Source organism: Tubulanus polymorphus, chromosome 2 (assembly GCF_964204645.1).
Source record: "Tubulanus polymorphus chromosome 2, tnTubPoly1.2, whole genome shotgun sequence".
Lineage (NCBI taxonomy): Eukaryota > Metazoa > Nemertea > Palaeonemertea > Tubulaniformes > Tubulanidae > Tubulanus > Tubulanus polymorphus.
This window is the reverse complement of record NC_134026.1, coordinates 25,099,828-25,116,292: the sequence shown is the minus strand read 5'-3', so window position 1 is coordinate 25,116,292 and position 16,465 is coordinate 25,099,828. Positions and strand designations below refer to the sequence as shown.

At 35.7% G+C, this 16,465-nt stretch overlaps 2 protein-coding genes across 2 annotated transcripts; both read right to left on the bottom strand.

Moving 5' to 3' along the window:
- Positions 1 to 1,534: 1,534 nt before the first annotated feature.
- On the bottom strand, positions 1,535 to 2,723 carry LOC141899090 (protein-tyrosine sulfotransferase 1-like). The gene is made up of 2 exons (XM_074785244.1): positions 1,882 to 2,723; positions 1,535 to 1,736 (listed from the first exon to the last, which is right to left on the bottom strand). The coding sequence occupies exons 1-2, from the start codon at positions 2,721 to 2,723 to the stop codon at positions 1,535 to 1,537; spliced, it is 1,044 nt and encodes a 347-aa protein (XP_074641345.1).
- A 6,772-nt stretch (positions 2,724 to 9,495) lies between these two features.
- On the bottom strand, positions 9,496 to 16,364 carry LOC141899876 (protein-tyrosine sulfotransferase 1-like). Its single transcript, XM_074786475.1, has 3 exons — positions 16,242 to 16,364; positions 10,944 to 11,833; positions 9,496 to 10,333 (listed from the first exon to the last, which is right to left on the bottom strand). Exons 2-3 carry the CDS (start codon positions 11,783 to 11,785, stop codon positions 10,099 to 10,101), a joined length of 1,077 nt encoding a protein of 358 aa, XP_074642576.1. The 5' UTR covers positions 11,786 to 11,833; positions 16,242 to 16,364; the 3' UTR covers positions 9,496 to 10,098.
- Between the last annotated feature and the right edge of the window lie 101 nt (positions 16,365 to 16,465).

Here is a 16,465-nt window from a genome sequence, read left to right as displayed (position 1 = left end):
TATTATTGAACAATAACTGTGTATGGAAGATGACTAGTCAGATTTAAAAAGTAGCTACATTGAATGTATGTGCTGATGGCTGAAAGATGAATTATATTTATTTATTTAACGTGTAATAAAGGACATGGTTATTTGAGTTTGTAAATTCTTCTGTAAATATATTAATGTTTAATTGTAAATATAAACATATATATTATTAAAAATGAAAGAAAGTAGTTACATCTTTTTGTGGTTGATATTGATTTAAATCCTCTCTAGGCTGGGATTCAAACCTGATGGCATCGGGGACTCATTGGTAGTCTCAATGCCACCCAGGTGCGAATCCCAGCTGAGGGAGGATGGCTGTCATTGGGTTTTGCGATGTCGCTGGGAGTTCATTTCTCTTCATCGAGTGCCCATGTCATCCATTTCCAATCTCGGATTCTTATGTTCAACACGTAATCCACCATCAAATGCTAGCTAGCGTTAATCTTACAAGGCAATTTGTCGTATTACTTTATCCTTATATCGTCTATATGTGATTGCTCTGCTTTATCTCTTCAATATGTGTACATCGGATAGACACACGACCCCGAAAATCGATTCACCATAGATCTTCCCTCATTAGTGTCGCCAAACTTCTAATTCGTACAGATCGATCAGTAAAACAAACATCCCCTCCGATCCCAAATACTGATTATATTCAGTTTGATCTGTCAATATGACTGGTAAATAAATAACCATCGCATTACTCTTCAATCGCCTGAAACATCGAAAGAGAATGAATGTAGCGGGTTTTCTGAATGGCGTCACATCATGTCGAAAATCCAGAACGCTGAATAATTTCGTAATGTGGCCGTCTGTTCCCGTTTTCAATTTGCAAATTGTGCTTTACAGATCTCCGAGTGCCGTCTCCCATGTGACTATACACGCGATGTGAACACGGCCTGATGCACATTTGGGAAGATTGGATACCACCGGAATCCGACGAATCGGAGATATGAGTTTGTCTCTCTATGTTGCTTATTGATTTGATGTCCTCCGTTGGTTATCATCCATCAATGTGACAAACAAGTCCAGTCAACAATTTAATTAATTCCTAAGCCCGCAAAGGGCTGTACTTCACATGTTTAACTCGAGGGATACTGAAGTGGATGCCTGCTCTTCTAAGGCAGTATCATCGATACAGAGACAATTCGGCGTTAAATTATGCATGCTCTAGCAACTCATTGACCAGTTTCGCGGCTACGGTGCGATGGCTATTGTATCTAGCCTCAAGGAAGTAATTATCGCTTACCCTCGATATCCAAAGGAATCTCGGAAAATCATCATCAAGATAACGCTCTTTGCATAATCCAAAATAATTCTGCAATTACGTATCAAAAATTTGTAGAAACATATCAAATCGATTTCTAACTACGCTTTGAAATATATACAAGATACTTGTTATATTGTATTTTTATAGAAAAGATAGCACCTCAAAAACTTTTTTCTATTAAAATCTACGTGTATTTTACAGTTCTCAAACTTGTTTGATATGCTATATATCGGCTTTCTAATCCATAGATTCTGTAGCCAATTCTTCGGGTTTTGTTCCGTAGTTGACGACTGGATTATCCGGATCATATCCAACTACTTTCAACATCGGGGCGATGACTGCTGCATTATCCTTGACCATTTTCGGCATATGTTTTACCCATTCGTAAAGGGCTTTTGTATTGATGGGTTTGTTCACCTGGTCCGTCGAAGCTTCTTTCCTAGAATCAAATACATATACATCTAAATTTGGAGTTTTGGAGAATAACGACGAGAGGTAAGCTAATAGAACATGGTCCGCAGTTCGTATTCGTTCACGAATGTTTGAATTTTGATAAAGCACCTGATGACCCTGTACAGACATACCTTGAAAGTGAAACTCCTCCTCGTTTTCCAATTGTTCGTTCGTGATGTAATACAATATCATTCCAAGGAATGTCCAAAAATTTGAAAATTCGTCGAAGTTGTGGTTCTGGATCTATAACAAGCTTTTCGTACGGAACGGGCATACATACTTTACTGTTTTGAAGGCATAGTTTGTACATGAAGTAAAACGCTCTGTTCCAGTCTCTCAAAGCGTCGCTGTACGAGTCCGTGTTAAATCCCGAAATTAAAACTTTACGAGAAATAATTGAATGAACGACGGCTCTTCCATCTCTCACCATTAAGATAAACTTCGAATTTGGAAATAATCTCAAAATGAGATTCATGGATCTTAAAGTGAACGGATCTTTGTTACAGTATCTGAGGGCTGGTTCTCCGTGATTCACAATGATACTGAGAATATAACTCTTCAAGGCGGATTCCATAACATCGACAGTAACTTTCGCTTCATCCAGACGAGCTTTTTCGAGTTCAGAATTTTGCATTCGAGCATGAAATGACAACATTTGGGGAATAACCCGGGTCTCTTCTCCACAACGAACATCTGGATGTGCATCGAGAAGCGCTCGCGACAATGTTGTACCACTTCTGGGCACACCACCGATCCAAATTAAAGGTACGTCGCTTGCCGTGTACACCATTTCATCTTCCTGCTTCAAAGACTCGTTGGCGTTCTTCTTTTGGCTGTGTCGTTGATATATTTTACGAATATAAAATTCGTCATCGCTGCCTTTCGGAACTTCTGTTAAGTCGCGTAATACATAGATTAAAATCACAAAACCCAAAAATATACTCAAGATCTTGTACCCTTCAGCACGAGACATGGCGGAACTGGATTAAGGAAGCAAACACATTAGTCGTACACCTACGTATAAGTGTCTTCTGTGTAAGGGGCGGGTGGGCTCCATGTGTTACCGAAACTATAAATTCCGCAAGAGAGCAGCTGATGAGGAAAGCAATAAAACATTTACGAACAATAATCACGACTCAATAATCCATCCATTTATGGTGTCAACATGTGTTATGCTGTTGTATTACCTGTCTGATCTGCACAATACAGAAGGTAACGTCACACGTTATGTATCGGAGTATAATTTCAAATATCAAAGTGCCACAAATATATTTCTGTTTTATCACTTTGAAAACAAGGGCCGTGTCATCGATGATAGGCAATCTGTCAAAGCTATACGGGAAATAGGTGTTCAGAACATTTCCATGTGCCCTCGGCCGCTCGTAAGAGGCTCCGATGTAGATCGCCTTTTAGGCGGATGATATTTGCAGTATATGTGGATTACCGAAAAACTGTCGTATATATCCTTTTGACGACGATAACTTTTTCGGGGACGACTGGCCTCATGGTATTCCATCCGCGCCTCAGATTAAAAAACAATTCAGATTTAGTTGCTGACTGGAGTCATTTTATTATCCAACATTTTTCCACAACAAAAAATAGTCTTTTCCTTTATATACATAATAATATAATCGTTTATATAATAACATGTATACATAATTATCAATATATTCATATATGTATATGGCTCGATGAGAAACGCAGATTTAACTTCATTTCATTTAACAATGTTTACTGTACGATACGATAGTTACAACAATATTCTGATGGAGGATTATCAATCATGTATTAAGTAACTTAATGATTACAAATGAACAAAATACAAAATGCACACACGATATTTTGCTTTAGAACGTCTATACTGGAAAACAGAATAACGACAGAGCTGTTTCCATACTTCAGATTCAGTGTTCTGATCGTTATATTTAACTGTAAGCCACCTTTTGTACTTTTATAGTTTAAGTCCATCATTTATTCGCCTATGTTACATATCTCACATATTTCCAAATGATACTGTTTTGATAATCAATAACAGTATCAAATATCCGAGTTATCACCAGGACTCAGACATTAATAAATATATATGTATATACTTGCTATAGAGCAATTCACATTCATTTAATCTAATTTGGGGAACTGCAAACCTTTAAATCCACATTCCCACACCCCATTCCAGGATGGACAACTTATCACAGCGCAAACAACATTAATTTCTTTCTCATGAAATGGTTACTGGCCCAAAAAATCACGTATTGGTGATTTGTTTTGGTTAGGTTAATTGGGATGAATTATTGTATGATGAAATAATGACTAGAGATTACCTGATATCATAGCATTTCATACTTCACAACATAAACACGGTTTAGATACACTAAAACCTATGCCAAAACCCAGATGAATAACAACTCTTGAATCGACTTCGTACTATCGTACTAACAAGTTGTAACTAGGTCTATCTGGATTCTAATTGGCAATACGTTTATACATCTTTTTAAAAGCAGCAATTATATCAACGACACAGTCGTATAAACCATCAATATCGATTCGCATTTTAATGATTGCGATATCTTGAATTTCATCCACAAAATTATACAGTTTATTCCGCGCACATAGTAAAATCATGCTTGCTTAGGGAGTAACCGGCTCCTATTAATTATTTAGATGTATGTCACATTCATTCAATACAAATACCATCAACTTCAGTCAATGTGCCAACGTAGCATTTTCAATGTTAGTTAAAGCTTTGAGTAAATCAATCTGATCATGGACATAGAGTTTATACATCTATGGTTGACAGGACTACAGTATTAAGGTAGTGGCCATGAACCCTTTCGATCTCTTTCTAGGGTAGGTCGTCATAAGAGCGAATTTCAATAGCTACTCAATGCATATATGAATGAAAATCATACAAAATACTCACAAAAATAAGAAAACACAATTATATTAGGAAGGGTTGACAAATAAGTTATCTGATTTAAAAAATATAAGCCATTTAGATATACCCATGTGGAGGCTCATTGTTTATATAATCCTGAAAATGGGAAAATATAATTGTGACCATTTTGAATACTGCATGCGCGGTATCTCTTAGTACAAATGTTATTGTTATGGAGCCTGTAGCCCCTTCCAAATCGGGGTTACACTACAAAGACATCACATGATATTATCATGTGATAAATACTTCTGACTACCCACAAAGAATAAGTGGGATTAAAATCTGGTTGTCATAGCAACAGAATGATGCCACATTACTTTGCAGTTGACAAAGCGAAAGCTTTCTCGCTGACTGGGTGACCTTTTCAAAATCATCAACAAAAATTTTTATTTTGAGTATTGGCATATGGTATATTCCATTAAACAAATAGTAAAAAGTATAGAGACCATCATCATAAGTAAAAAGACAGTAAAAACTAAAGTTGTTTACTAAAAGATGGCTGATATGGTTGCCCATATGTACAGGAAATATAGCGCATAAAATCATCTTTCTGAATTTACCTCTGGAAGTAACAAACTTTTCTGATTTACTTCCTCACCAAATAAATCATCATGTAACATGACACAAAGTCAGGTGACTGAGTAATATATAGTTGTCTTAAAGCCCGAATTAGCATGAAATATCAAGTCTCTGCGTATCATGAAATTAAGCTTTGATTCACTGCTAACGGCTATCTTGTTTCTTGTAGGGTTTCTAGCAGACTTCATTATGTTGCATTTATAAATAAGAGCAACACTTCAATTTACTGATCTACTATTATCGAGTATGTGATGGTTTAAGAGTTAGTTTTAGGATGACATTTTCCCGAATGCAAGTTTTATTTATTTGTCTATAAATGCTGATCTGAAAAGTGAACTCAGTTCTAGCAATCCTGCAAAGTGGAGTCTTTTAGATGTAGTGACAAATTAATGTGACTTATATGCCAAGAAATCTCTTGCCATCTCATTTACAGGGGCCATAATCCTGAAATTTAATGGCTAATGCGGTGTCTGATAACTGAGTGTAGTCAGCAGAGGAATGTGTTTCAGGGACTCATCAATCACAAGTGTGCAAGTCTGAATCACACCAGGGACAGTGATGGCAATACACCAATGTACACCTTACCTAGCGAATTCTGCATACAGGAAATTGATGGGAGAAAGGTGGTGATTTACTGACCGGTTGGGCCTGATGGATGCAAGCTAATATTCTTTTCCATCCAAAATGTTTCTAATGAACAGAAACAGACTGGTACTGACTTTTCACATGGCTATAACAACAGAAAAAAATGTTCATACATCTCAATTTCTAAGTGGGGTTTGCCACATTAGAAGAGAAGGTATTAAGACTAAAATTTGACACTTAATTAGATTTAAGAATTATGATGATTTGGAATCTAATATTGTTACAAGAAATTGGTACCAAATTAAAGCTGTAGATCGATAGCTTAGTAATCATTTCCATCATGTACATACCCCGTACACTACAAGATAGAAAGTCCAGAATTGTGGAGGTTGGACTGGACATGTGGCTACAAGTTAATTCCATTTCACTAACTTCATTTAGTGGCCACCCACTGTCTTGGCAAATTAAATCGTGTACGAAGGAGAGAATGGCCTAAAGGTTGATGGAATTGAATTGTCATATGTGGTAATATAAGGCAGAATACTCAGTCACAGTGACAGAAAATTAAAAAGTTCAGAATCGATGAGTGTGGGTTCTTTGAATACCTCAGGATGGGAGAAAGGTGGTGATTTACTGACCGGTTGGGCCTGATGGATGCAAGCTAATATTCTTTTCCATCCAAAATGTTTCTAATGAACAGAAACAGACTGGTACTGACTTTTCACATGGCTATAACAACAGAAAAAAATGTTCATACATCTCAATTTCTAAGTGGGGTTTGCCACATTAGAAGAGAAGGTATTAAGACTAAAATTTGACACTTAATTAGATTTAAGAATTATGATGATTTGGAATCTAATATTGTTACAAGAAATTGGTACCAAATTAAAGCTGTAGATCGATAGCTTAGTAATCATTTCCATCATGTACATACCCCGTACACTACAAGATAGAAAGTCCAGAATTGTGGAGGTTGGACTGGACATGTGGCTACAAGTTAATTCCATTTCACTAACTTCATTTAGTGGCCACCCACTGTCTTGGCAAATTAAATCGTGTACGAAGGAGAGAATGGCCTAAAGGTTGATGGAATTGAATTGTCATATGTGGTAATATAAGGCAGAATACTCAGTCACAGTGACAGAAAATTAAAAAGTTCAGAATCGATGAGTGTGGGTTCTTTGAATACCTCAGGAATGTTGAAATACCCTATAGAAAAATAAACAAATAGATGTTGTTAAATGCGTTTACGTCTGGAAAGATAATTAATGGTGTTATTTCATTTGTGCTCGATGTCATTAGCCACGATCACCAAGCATTTTTGACCCATGCCAAATTAGGTCTGGAACAACCGTTCACATGGGTACCAGATGGGCCTGGCCAAATTTGGCACAGCACAAATTTTAGCACGGCACAAATGATAGCCAGGGCCAAATCGTCTCTGTGTGATCCCGGCTATTAAAACATCTCAGCAAATTGTATAGTGTCCTTGGCAATGAACAGTAGATTCATGTAAGTTATGGGAACAAACACAAAGCAAACAAAAAATAGCTGTATTTTCTTCCCTGTCATAAATGTGCTATTGAAACCCCCTGAAAGGCTGTCATCTCGCCTGCTCTCCCATGGCTAACACTCGATTCATTAGCAAATCTCTACGCTACATTTTCACCACTTGCAATGTCTTTGCATTTATCACACAGCACAGCACGCATATAACTAACTTATCACTCATCAATACTGACTCATTAAGAACTCGCACCCACAAAAGGCTTTTCATATTCTGCGGAACAAGTTTCCTTGCATCAACAACTCTTGGAGATGATGTCAAATCTGAGTTAAGCATAATTTAATTACATCTTGGCTGTACTGTGTTCTTACCCAATCAATAAGCTTCGTTATAGTTACTCATACCATAAAAGCACAATTATAAAGCTTGAGCAACATTATATAACTGATATACCACACCTTATATTGTTTAGTATAAGTTCATTCACATATCTATCTATACATGAACTATTTCTTCTATCATTTAGTTATTTTAGTTCATCAACCTTGAACTAAAAATAAACCCAAGAAGGGAAATGAAGAAATCCGGTCAAATCCGGTCTAAATTCAAGTTGTTTCTTTTCAAACTCAATTTTCTTACCCATCTTCAAATTTTTCACTCGAAGCATTTACATGTATGATCACTAAACCAAGTGACAGCATATCTTTAGGTACTCTATAAGAAAATATTCACATTTGTCAAATCATATTCTCATATACAAAATGTTTGTATCCCATTTGCAATTCTGAATGCTCTAAAATGCACTGGGACATATAACTACACAACAAACAAAACCATCTTGACAACATTGTCTGGGCACTGAAGCACTGAAGGAAGAGCAAACAGAATATAGTAAATAATACTTGAAATAACTTTTTAAATGAGACAAAATATCCAAGGGAATGCTTGATATACATCACTCGAATACAAAAAAGGATTCCTTTCCATATAATATTAATCTCCATCAATGAAACTATGAATCAAAACTCTAAAAGCATAAACTGCTTCAAAAAAATCCTTAATTGATATAAAAATACATGAAAATTTTCTAGAAATCACAATTTTGACTAGGTTATATTACTTACTGCCTTATCAGTTAAAAATCTCGTGAAGGGCAATGGCAATGTAGTCCCCATACTTCATTTTAGAATTCGTCTGAGTTTTAGTACTATCACTTGCTTGACAATTACTACTAGATACAGACTACACAAACCATGCACAGACAAACAGTTAATTATTAGACTAGATTCATCCATACCATTCATAACACTACTTATAAAATAAAAACATGGTGTATATTTTTATAAAAATCATCAAATTGATGTTTGTGCACCTTTTTGGAGCAGTTTAAGATGAGTTGAAAGTTATCAAAATAAACTGGATTCGAAAAATTCATCCAAATCTTTAAAAGTAATTCAACAATAGTTGTTACATCTTGTATTCACTGAATTATTTAGCGAATGAATAATTTCCGGGGTCAATACTTATTTAGAACCACAGATGAAACATTGATCTGCTTATATGAACCTTTCTATACAGTGAATGCGGCTCTAGATACTAAGCCCATTGCAGAAGCAAAACTCTGAAGAGCCATTGACAGTTGTATCAACAGCTTAACGTTAAGATGATCAACATCTTTCTTACATCATTATTTGGTTAAGTTTCTCAAAACACTTCTTTTCTTTGACATGTTCGCAGCTGAAATATGGCATTGCAGAAAATGTAAATTAGATCTATCAAGACTTTTAACTGGTTGGCAAATATACATTGCAAAATTAATCTCGCAACTCAGCAACAATAGAGCATTTATTAAATATTCAGTAAATCTTTCTGAGTTCCTCAGAATATTGCTCATTATCCAATGGAATAGGAATCATTTCAGTCACGAATGTTTATCAAAATCGTACTTCCAGTCACTTCTAGACTAGAGATACCCAAGGAAAATAATTTAATAACATGCAAGTGAACAATTTCTGCACCAAAGTACATTATCATTAGAGTTATTATTAAAGACAAAAGAAACTTTAATCAATCATCGATGCTAAACAGGAAAAACCACTAAAACATCAATACGTTTAAATGCATTATTGAAGTATAGTGTTAACGCAACTGAGTCAATATAAAAACCAATAATATTTTAACTGAAAGCATTAGTTACATGATCCCGTAGCGTGTAAAATATCTACAATTTACCAGTGATTTATGTTAGCTTTGTTATGATGTTTAAATTCGTTATTTCCGAAGTTCATACTGAGCCTTTGGGTGAACGAGAGAAATCGAAATCGAAATTGCGCTTAGACTTAGCGATCGAATGCAAAAATGTACACCAAAATATTTGAATGGATGGAGGAATCTTTGACACGTAGTGAGACAAAATAGGTCAATTCACATCTTAACATAAGATGATGAATATCAACAATAACATAAAGAAAATGCGAGAGGAATTCTTTTTATGAAAAAGTTAAAGCCCCTTTAAACAGATACAGTCAAAATAACTTAAAATATCAAACCATTTACCAAAACTCAGTCGAAGTGAAAATAGAGTTTTCTGTAAAATTCAACTAAATCTGCACTGAACAGAATTGGCTAAATTTCGAAACTAAGTTAGGCACTTTAAAACGCGGCAGCCAGCAAATTCAATGAGAATACATCAAATTAAACTCTAAGGACAGCGTATACATGACATGACACAGAAAGCAGGTCTCACGAATCTTGATCATCAGTAAGCGTCTGTAGCACAGCAACTTCCTTAGCTACAGCATCATCAGATTTTGTACCATAATTGACTATCGGGTTGTCAGGATCATATCCAAGGTCTTTTAACATTGGCGCAATAGAGCCAGCGTTATCTTTCACTGATTTTGGCATCAATTCAATCCATTTGTAAAGAGCATCCGTGTTGACAGGTTTGTTCACCTGGTCTGTTGATCTTTCTCTCCTTATAAAAAAAAAAAAAATTGATTGAGAACTTGCTTTTTTAATTTACAAAAATTTTTCTATCTACTGGTATATGGCAGAACTTAATTAGAAGACTATTTGCAATCAAAAACTTGAAGACAACCTAAGAAGAAAGTTCTATATAATATGCCCAAGCATCGGAAATTTGTTAAGTGGTAGTGTTGATGATGAAAAAATGAATTGCTAAATTTCATCCCTTAATGAGCAAATAATAATGTTTATTATAGGTTTGATTCATTTAAGTCAAGTTTGTGGTTTTCATAGATAATGCTTGCGTTCAGAATTTTCAAGTATTCTTTTTGGAAGTGGAATGAAAAAATATAAACCGCTATCAATAATCCTGGAATTAAATTCACTCCACCTACATATGCTTTATCCGATTGATTACGACATTCTAAAAATATTCATCATCAACAAACATGACAAGGATCTCCAGGATTCTCTAATCAGAACATTGATATAAAATTCTCTATGCTCTAGTCTTGGAATAACAAACTGTCAGTTTATCATTTCAAGGTCTCAATACCACCAGACAATTCATGAAATAAGCCGGAAAATTCAGTCAGGGAAGACACACCTACACCACTTACTTAGAGAGTGAAATTCCACCTTCTTTTCCAATAGTTTGTTCATGGTGCAATACAATATCATTCCACGGAATGTCTAAGAACTTAAGAACTTTTCTCATTTGAGGCTCGGGATCGATGACCAATTGTTCATACCACAGGGGCATACACACATGGCTCATTTTCAGACATTTACGATACATGACTTGAATTGCCCGATTCCAGTCTCTAAGAGCCCCACTGTATGTTTTCGTGTCGAAGCCGGAAATGGTAATTTTACGAGTGACGATGGAATGTGCCACGGCCCTTCCATCTCGAATCATTAAGATGAATTTTGACTGCGGGAAGATTTTCATTATTAGATCCATTGATTTAAGGGTGAATGGGTCTTTGTTACAAAGTCGAGCAGCGGGTTCGCCGTGTTTGACGATAATACTTAGAATATATGATCCTAGAGCGTACTCCAGAACATCCTCGGTCACTTTAGCTTCGTCTAGACGAGCTTTTTCAATTTGAGACATTTGCATTTTTGAGTGCATGAAAAGCATACGTGGAATGACTCGGGTTTCCTCGCCGCACCGGATATCCGGATGAGCATCGAGAATCGCTCGCGATAGCGTTGTTCCACTTCTCGGCACGCCGCCTATCCAAATAATTGGCACGTTTTTATCCATACGAATCAGCTCATTCGGTTTCTTCACCTCCAAATGATCAGTGCTGTCAAAAGACTGTCCACGCAGAACCCGACGGGAAAAGAACATATCCCTGTCACCACCACCGGTATTCGTAGCATCGCGGATAACATAGACTAATACAACCACTCCCAATATTAGACAAAGTACCTTATACCTATCCCCGCGGGTCATGACTTAGGCTCAGACACAAGCACAGGTCAACTTTTCTATCACAGCTACCTGCAAATAGAACAAACAGAATTTACATCAAATCACCAAATGCAGATGTTACTTAATCCTATGTGACAAGCCAATTAAAAGCAGGAGAAAAACCAATCTATAACCGTGAAAGCTGGTACACCTTTTATGCCATCTTATTGTGGCACCTTCGTACGTTTCATTCACAAGAACATCTGCCTGAAGGATCTGTCAGGTAAAAATGTTTAAAAATACATTCAATGTCAGTTGTACACATGTACAACAGTGATCTGATACTTAAGTCACAAGTGATAGATGTGCCGTATGAAACTTTGGGAATTGGCAGCAACCAGCTAGTAAATTCATTTTGCTTTACTCATATTGGCCACACCAATCTGGTACAAATGGGAGATAAGATAATTGAAATAAAGTCCCAATGCATAGAATTCAGCTGACATATCAGAAAGGGTAATTTTATCTTTTTCTCAGGCAAGATGTGACTATTTACTACAACCATCAAGGTAATATGAACAAGAATATGACTAGCTCGATTTATTTGTATGTCACACATTAATATTTCACAGCGGAATCCAATAAGGAGATTGCTGTTAGAGAACACAGTTAGCATTTGACATGCAACTATCAGCATGGACAGAGATCTATAAAAACACGTTCCTGATTACATAATTGCTATATCATTTAACAGATTCGCTGAATATTTGAAAATTGTTTGCATGCAGCCTATTACAATGGAATATCATAAACCATATGAATCGTTATACAAGTTTCCAGTTGTTACTAGTGCTAATTAGGTATGATAATTATCAACTAGCTAGTCTATTAACACTGACCCCGCTGAACAGATGATAAGCATGTTCCAGCATCCTATGGTTTAAGAGGTGGGAGTCATCACTGTCCAGAACAAACTGTGATGAATATCTCCATCTAACATGAATAACACTGCTCTAAGTTTGTAACTAGTACTACCTACAAGCAATCATGAGATTGCTTGTAGGTAAAAATGAATTTATAATGACACAGAATGTGTACTAGGAGGTTTCCTTAACAGCCAATTACCCCTCAGTAGATTTCAGATAGTTGAATTTCATATCAAACAAACTGATTCGATCATCTATCCAGTAAAATAAGCTCAACAATCAATTTTAGTAAACCCTATGCAGATCAGAGAAATTAAGAGTGATTTGATGACAGCATAATAAAGCTTCCTTATTCTATCGACATGATTACTTTGATGCCATAGAAACATAGCAAATATATCATGAAATTTATAACCACTACCTACTAAAATGCTGATTTCAACATAAAAGGACACAGTTACCGCTGGCACTTTTATTTAGATGTGAACGCGAATAAATGATATTGCTTTACTTAGTGGTAATAAGCGATAACCTAAATAGCAAATGAATACCAAGCTATCTAAATTTGTATTTACTGGTGTAAAAAGCTCGTGATGACATTCTGAATGATTATAGACACGTATAATAGACACCTGAGAACACCCATCATATCAAAATGTACAGCCATATCCATCCAGCTAAGTGTTCTACCTGCCATAAATTGTTTTAGATGTGATTACATGAAAATCAAAGTCTACCGAGATTAAAGGATGGTTGCATTGATCCCTTTGCTTCAAACATACTGCATATATCTATACACAGCCCTTACCTTTGTGATCATCAGTGGCTGGTGCAAATCGTTGTAAAATTGTCTCAGATTTTTGAGAAGAGAGATCCTAAATGTCATCTCGAAGAGAAACCAGAGCCATTGATTTCCAGCAGACTACACAGAATTTCATTAAACGAGACATCCTCAGATAAATGTGAATGACCTGCAGCAATATGCAGTCTAAATGTACAGTAATTTGAACACTCTTGGAGAGGCAAAGGGCCAGATTTTGAAATTTTCCACTATGATTTAGAGTTAATTGTGTTTAGAAGCAACCTGACAAGAATTGTCCTTAGTTCTACATGAGGTCATTTTGTGATTAATTTATATACGAATGATCAACCTTGATCTCCAGCTCCATAATCATTAATGTCAGCTTTAGCCAATGCTATCATATAAGCTGTAACTAGTAATTACAACTTACTGCATATTGTAATTAACTGTGAAAATCATTCAAAAGCATCATTGAAATCTCCATCAGATGATCGAACAATTCTTTACCACAGCCATGAGAGAATGAAGATAACCGATGCAGATGCTAAAAAATTCACTGGACCAGATAAAAATTCCCCACGCGCTGAAACACAACACAACTCAGCTCATCAATATCTATCTCCATCAAAGACAGAATCCTCTGAGTGGGAAAACATTCAGACCTGATTATAGAAACGGTTAATTTTCACTGGGGAATTTATACAACCAGATAGAGGTGGATGACTACTTAGTCCTTTGGGATCCAAGCTCAAAAACTATTGATTAAGGCTTTGTACTTTTCTGTCTGTGTAACTTTCAAATGTAATGGATAAGGAAATCATATCAATGAAAACAAATTAGAAAATATCTGTTGAAAAGAGAATAGAACAAATCGAAAGATTTTCGAAATGTAAACTGGGAGAATTCAGTCAAACTCTCCAAGACTCCCTTAGTTTATAAAACCAGGCCGAGCTTCTCTTGATTCACATAATCATATACTATTTCATAATCAGATTATATTTTTCAAAATCTAATATAAACCCGAGGCCAGTTGTATGCAACCATTAATAATCTAATGATGGAAAATTAAGGAGTTTAAATGAAGCATGATGATTCATCCATTAAAAACATATCCAATTTGCGGATGAATCGTATTAAAAGCTGTCATATCATGATTGTGAAAGCAGGGGATTTAAGATCAAATCTTCCAAAGAGAACTGGCTATGATAGTGCGTGGAAATTGAAAAAGAAAAAAATTATAACTCGAGAGAATACACACAGATTTCAAACAAAATCGAGAGCAAATAATAACAGTGGTAGCGAGCTTTCTTAATTCCCGAAAATGTAGCATGATAATAAGTGAAAGCGTTAATGATTTGCTGAAAATCATGTATCGTAATTCAATACAGTCAATACCTATCATGACAGTTATTAGATGACAAAACATAGGCGCCTAATACATACTAGTAGTTTCGCCTGTTTGTGAAACCTAAAACACAGAACAATACCGAAATAAAGAAAAACTTACCAAATTCAACAGACCCCGTGTTAAATAATGAGAGCATAAAAACTGTATATGGCAGTTAACCATGTGTCTGGTAGTCAGACGAAACCGGACTTAGAATGTTGCCATACATCACCGCAATAGGTATCACAAATGAACTGTCAACAGTGGATGTTTGAATCACAATACGTACCTATGAATAGTGTATGTGTGCTCCGAATATACCCCTTATTAACTGTGAACATTTATCAGCAGCGTAGCATAATGACGCAGCATCACCTAGCTGCTGCTACTGATCAAAAACCTCTGACATTTGGATGCTCAGAGTGACTATGCCCCAGGTGATTATACACTGTTCTCAATACTCGTCTTCTTCTACAATGTGAATCAATAGACTGCATTTGCACCAAAAACGTCGCCACGGCAAAATGCTGCTCCCCCAATAGAATTTGATTCCATTCTAGCTTATTCGCAAAGGATCTATAAACTCGTGCATCGGGCTGCTTTAGAAAGCAAGGAGACCAAATTATAGCGTAAAAATGTCACGGAGCCAGTGGCATAATAAACTGCTAGACAGAATGATTTATTGATTCTCGCAGGATTTAGACGACTCACTGGACAAATATATCACTCACGCTTATGAAAAAAAGAATTACATAAATGATAGTTTTACAATAACATTGGTCACTACAAAACGATGACAATGAAATGAATAGATTAGAGTTGAATTATATATTAGATAGGCCCAAATTTATTTCCATGTTATAGAGGTTAAATTCTTAAAGACAATTTAGCAATGTATTCCCTAACATAGGAAAAGAGCCATTTTATTTGATATTCATGGTAAGGACATCATATCTAAAATTAGATAGAAAAAAGAATACAATAGATATATTTTGTCATCCCACAAAAAAATTGCGCAATAAAATCATCTAATAGCCTAATACTAATAAAATAATATTGTTGCTATAAACGTTAAACCAAGTTCAAACCAAACAAAGAATGACATAAAGCCCCCTGGCTAAGGTGTTGCTAAATGGTATTTGCAATTAAAACCACAAAGGCTCAAACAGACTTCATTGATCATGATGTCACAAAAATGTGTATTTCTTGCAGCATATGTCAAGAATAGTATAGCATCCCCAATTGGCTGTGAGTTCAAGCCCACCCTATTCAACAATGACTATTAAGTCATCAAATATTAATAAGTCCGTCATTGATCAGTTGATGTTATATTGAAAGAAATACAAACTATACCATTACATTAGTTCAACCTTTTATACCTACAAACACAACAGAAGCAATTTTGGATGAATAAACACAAGATGATGATTCTGCAAATTTGACTTAGACGCCCGGTCCTGGCAAGCTTTCTTGAATAATCGACAAACAAGTACCATATTTGCAAAGTTGCTTTGAATAGTACGGAAATGTGACGAATTAAAAGAATGATTGTGTAATAATGGGAATTCCCATTTTTAAGTTCTAATATCCGGGTTTGTCCGTGTCAG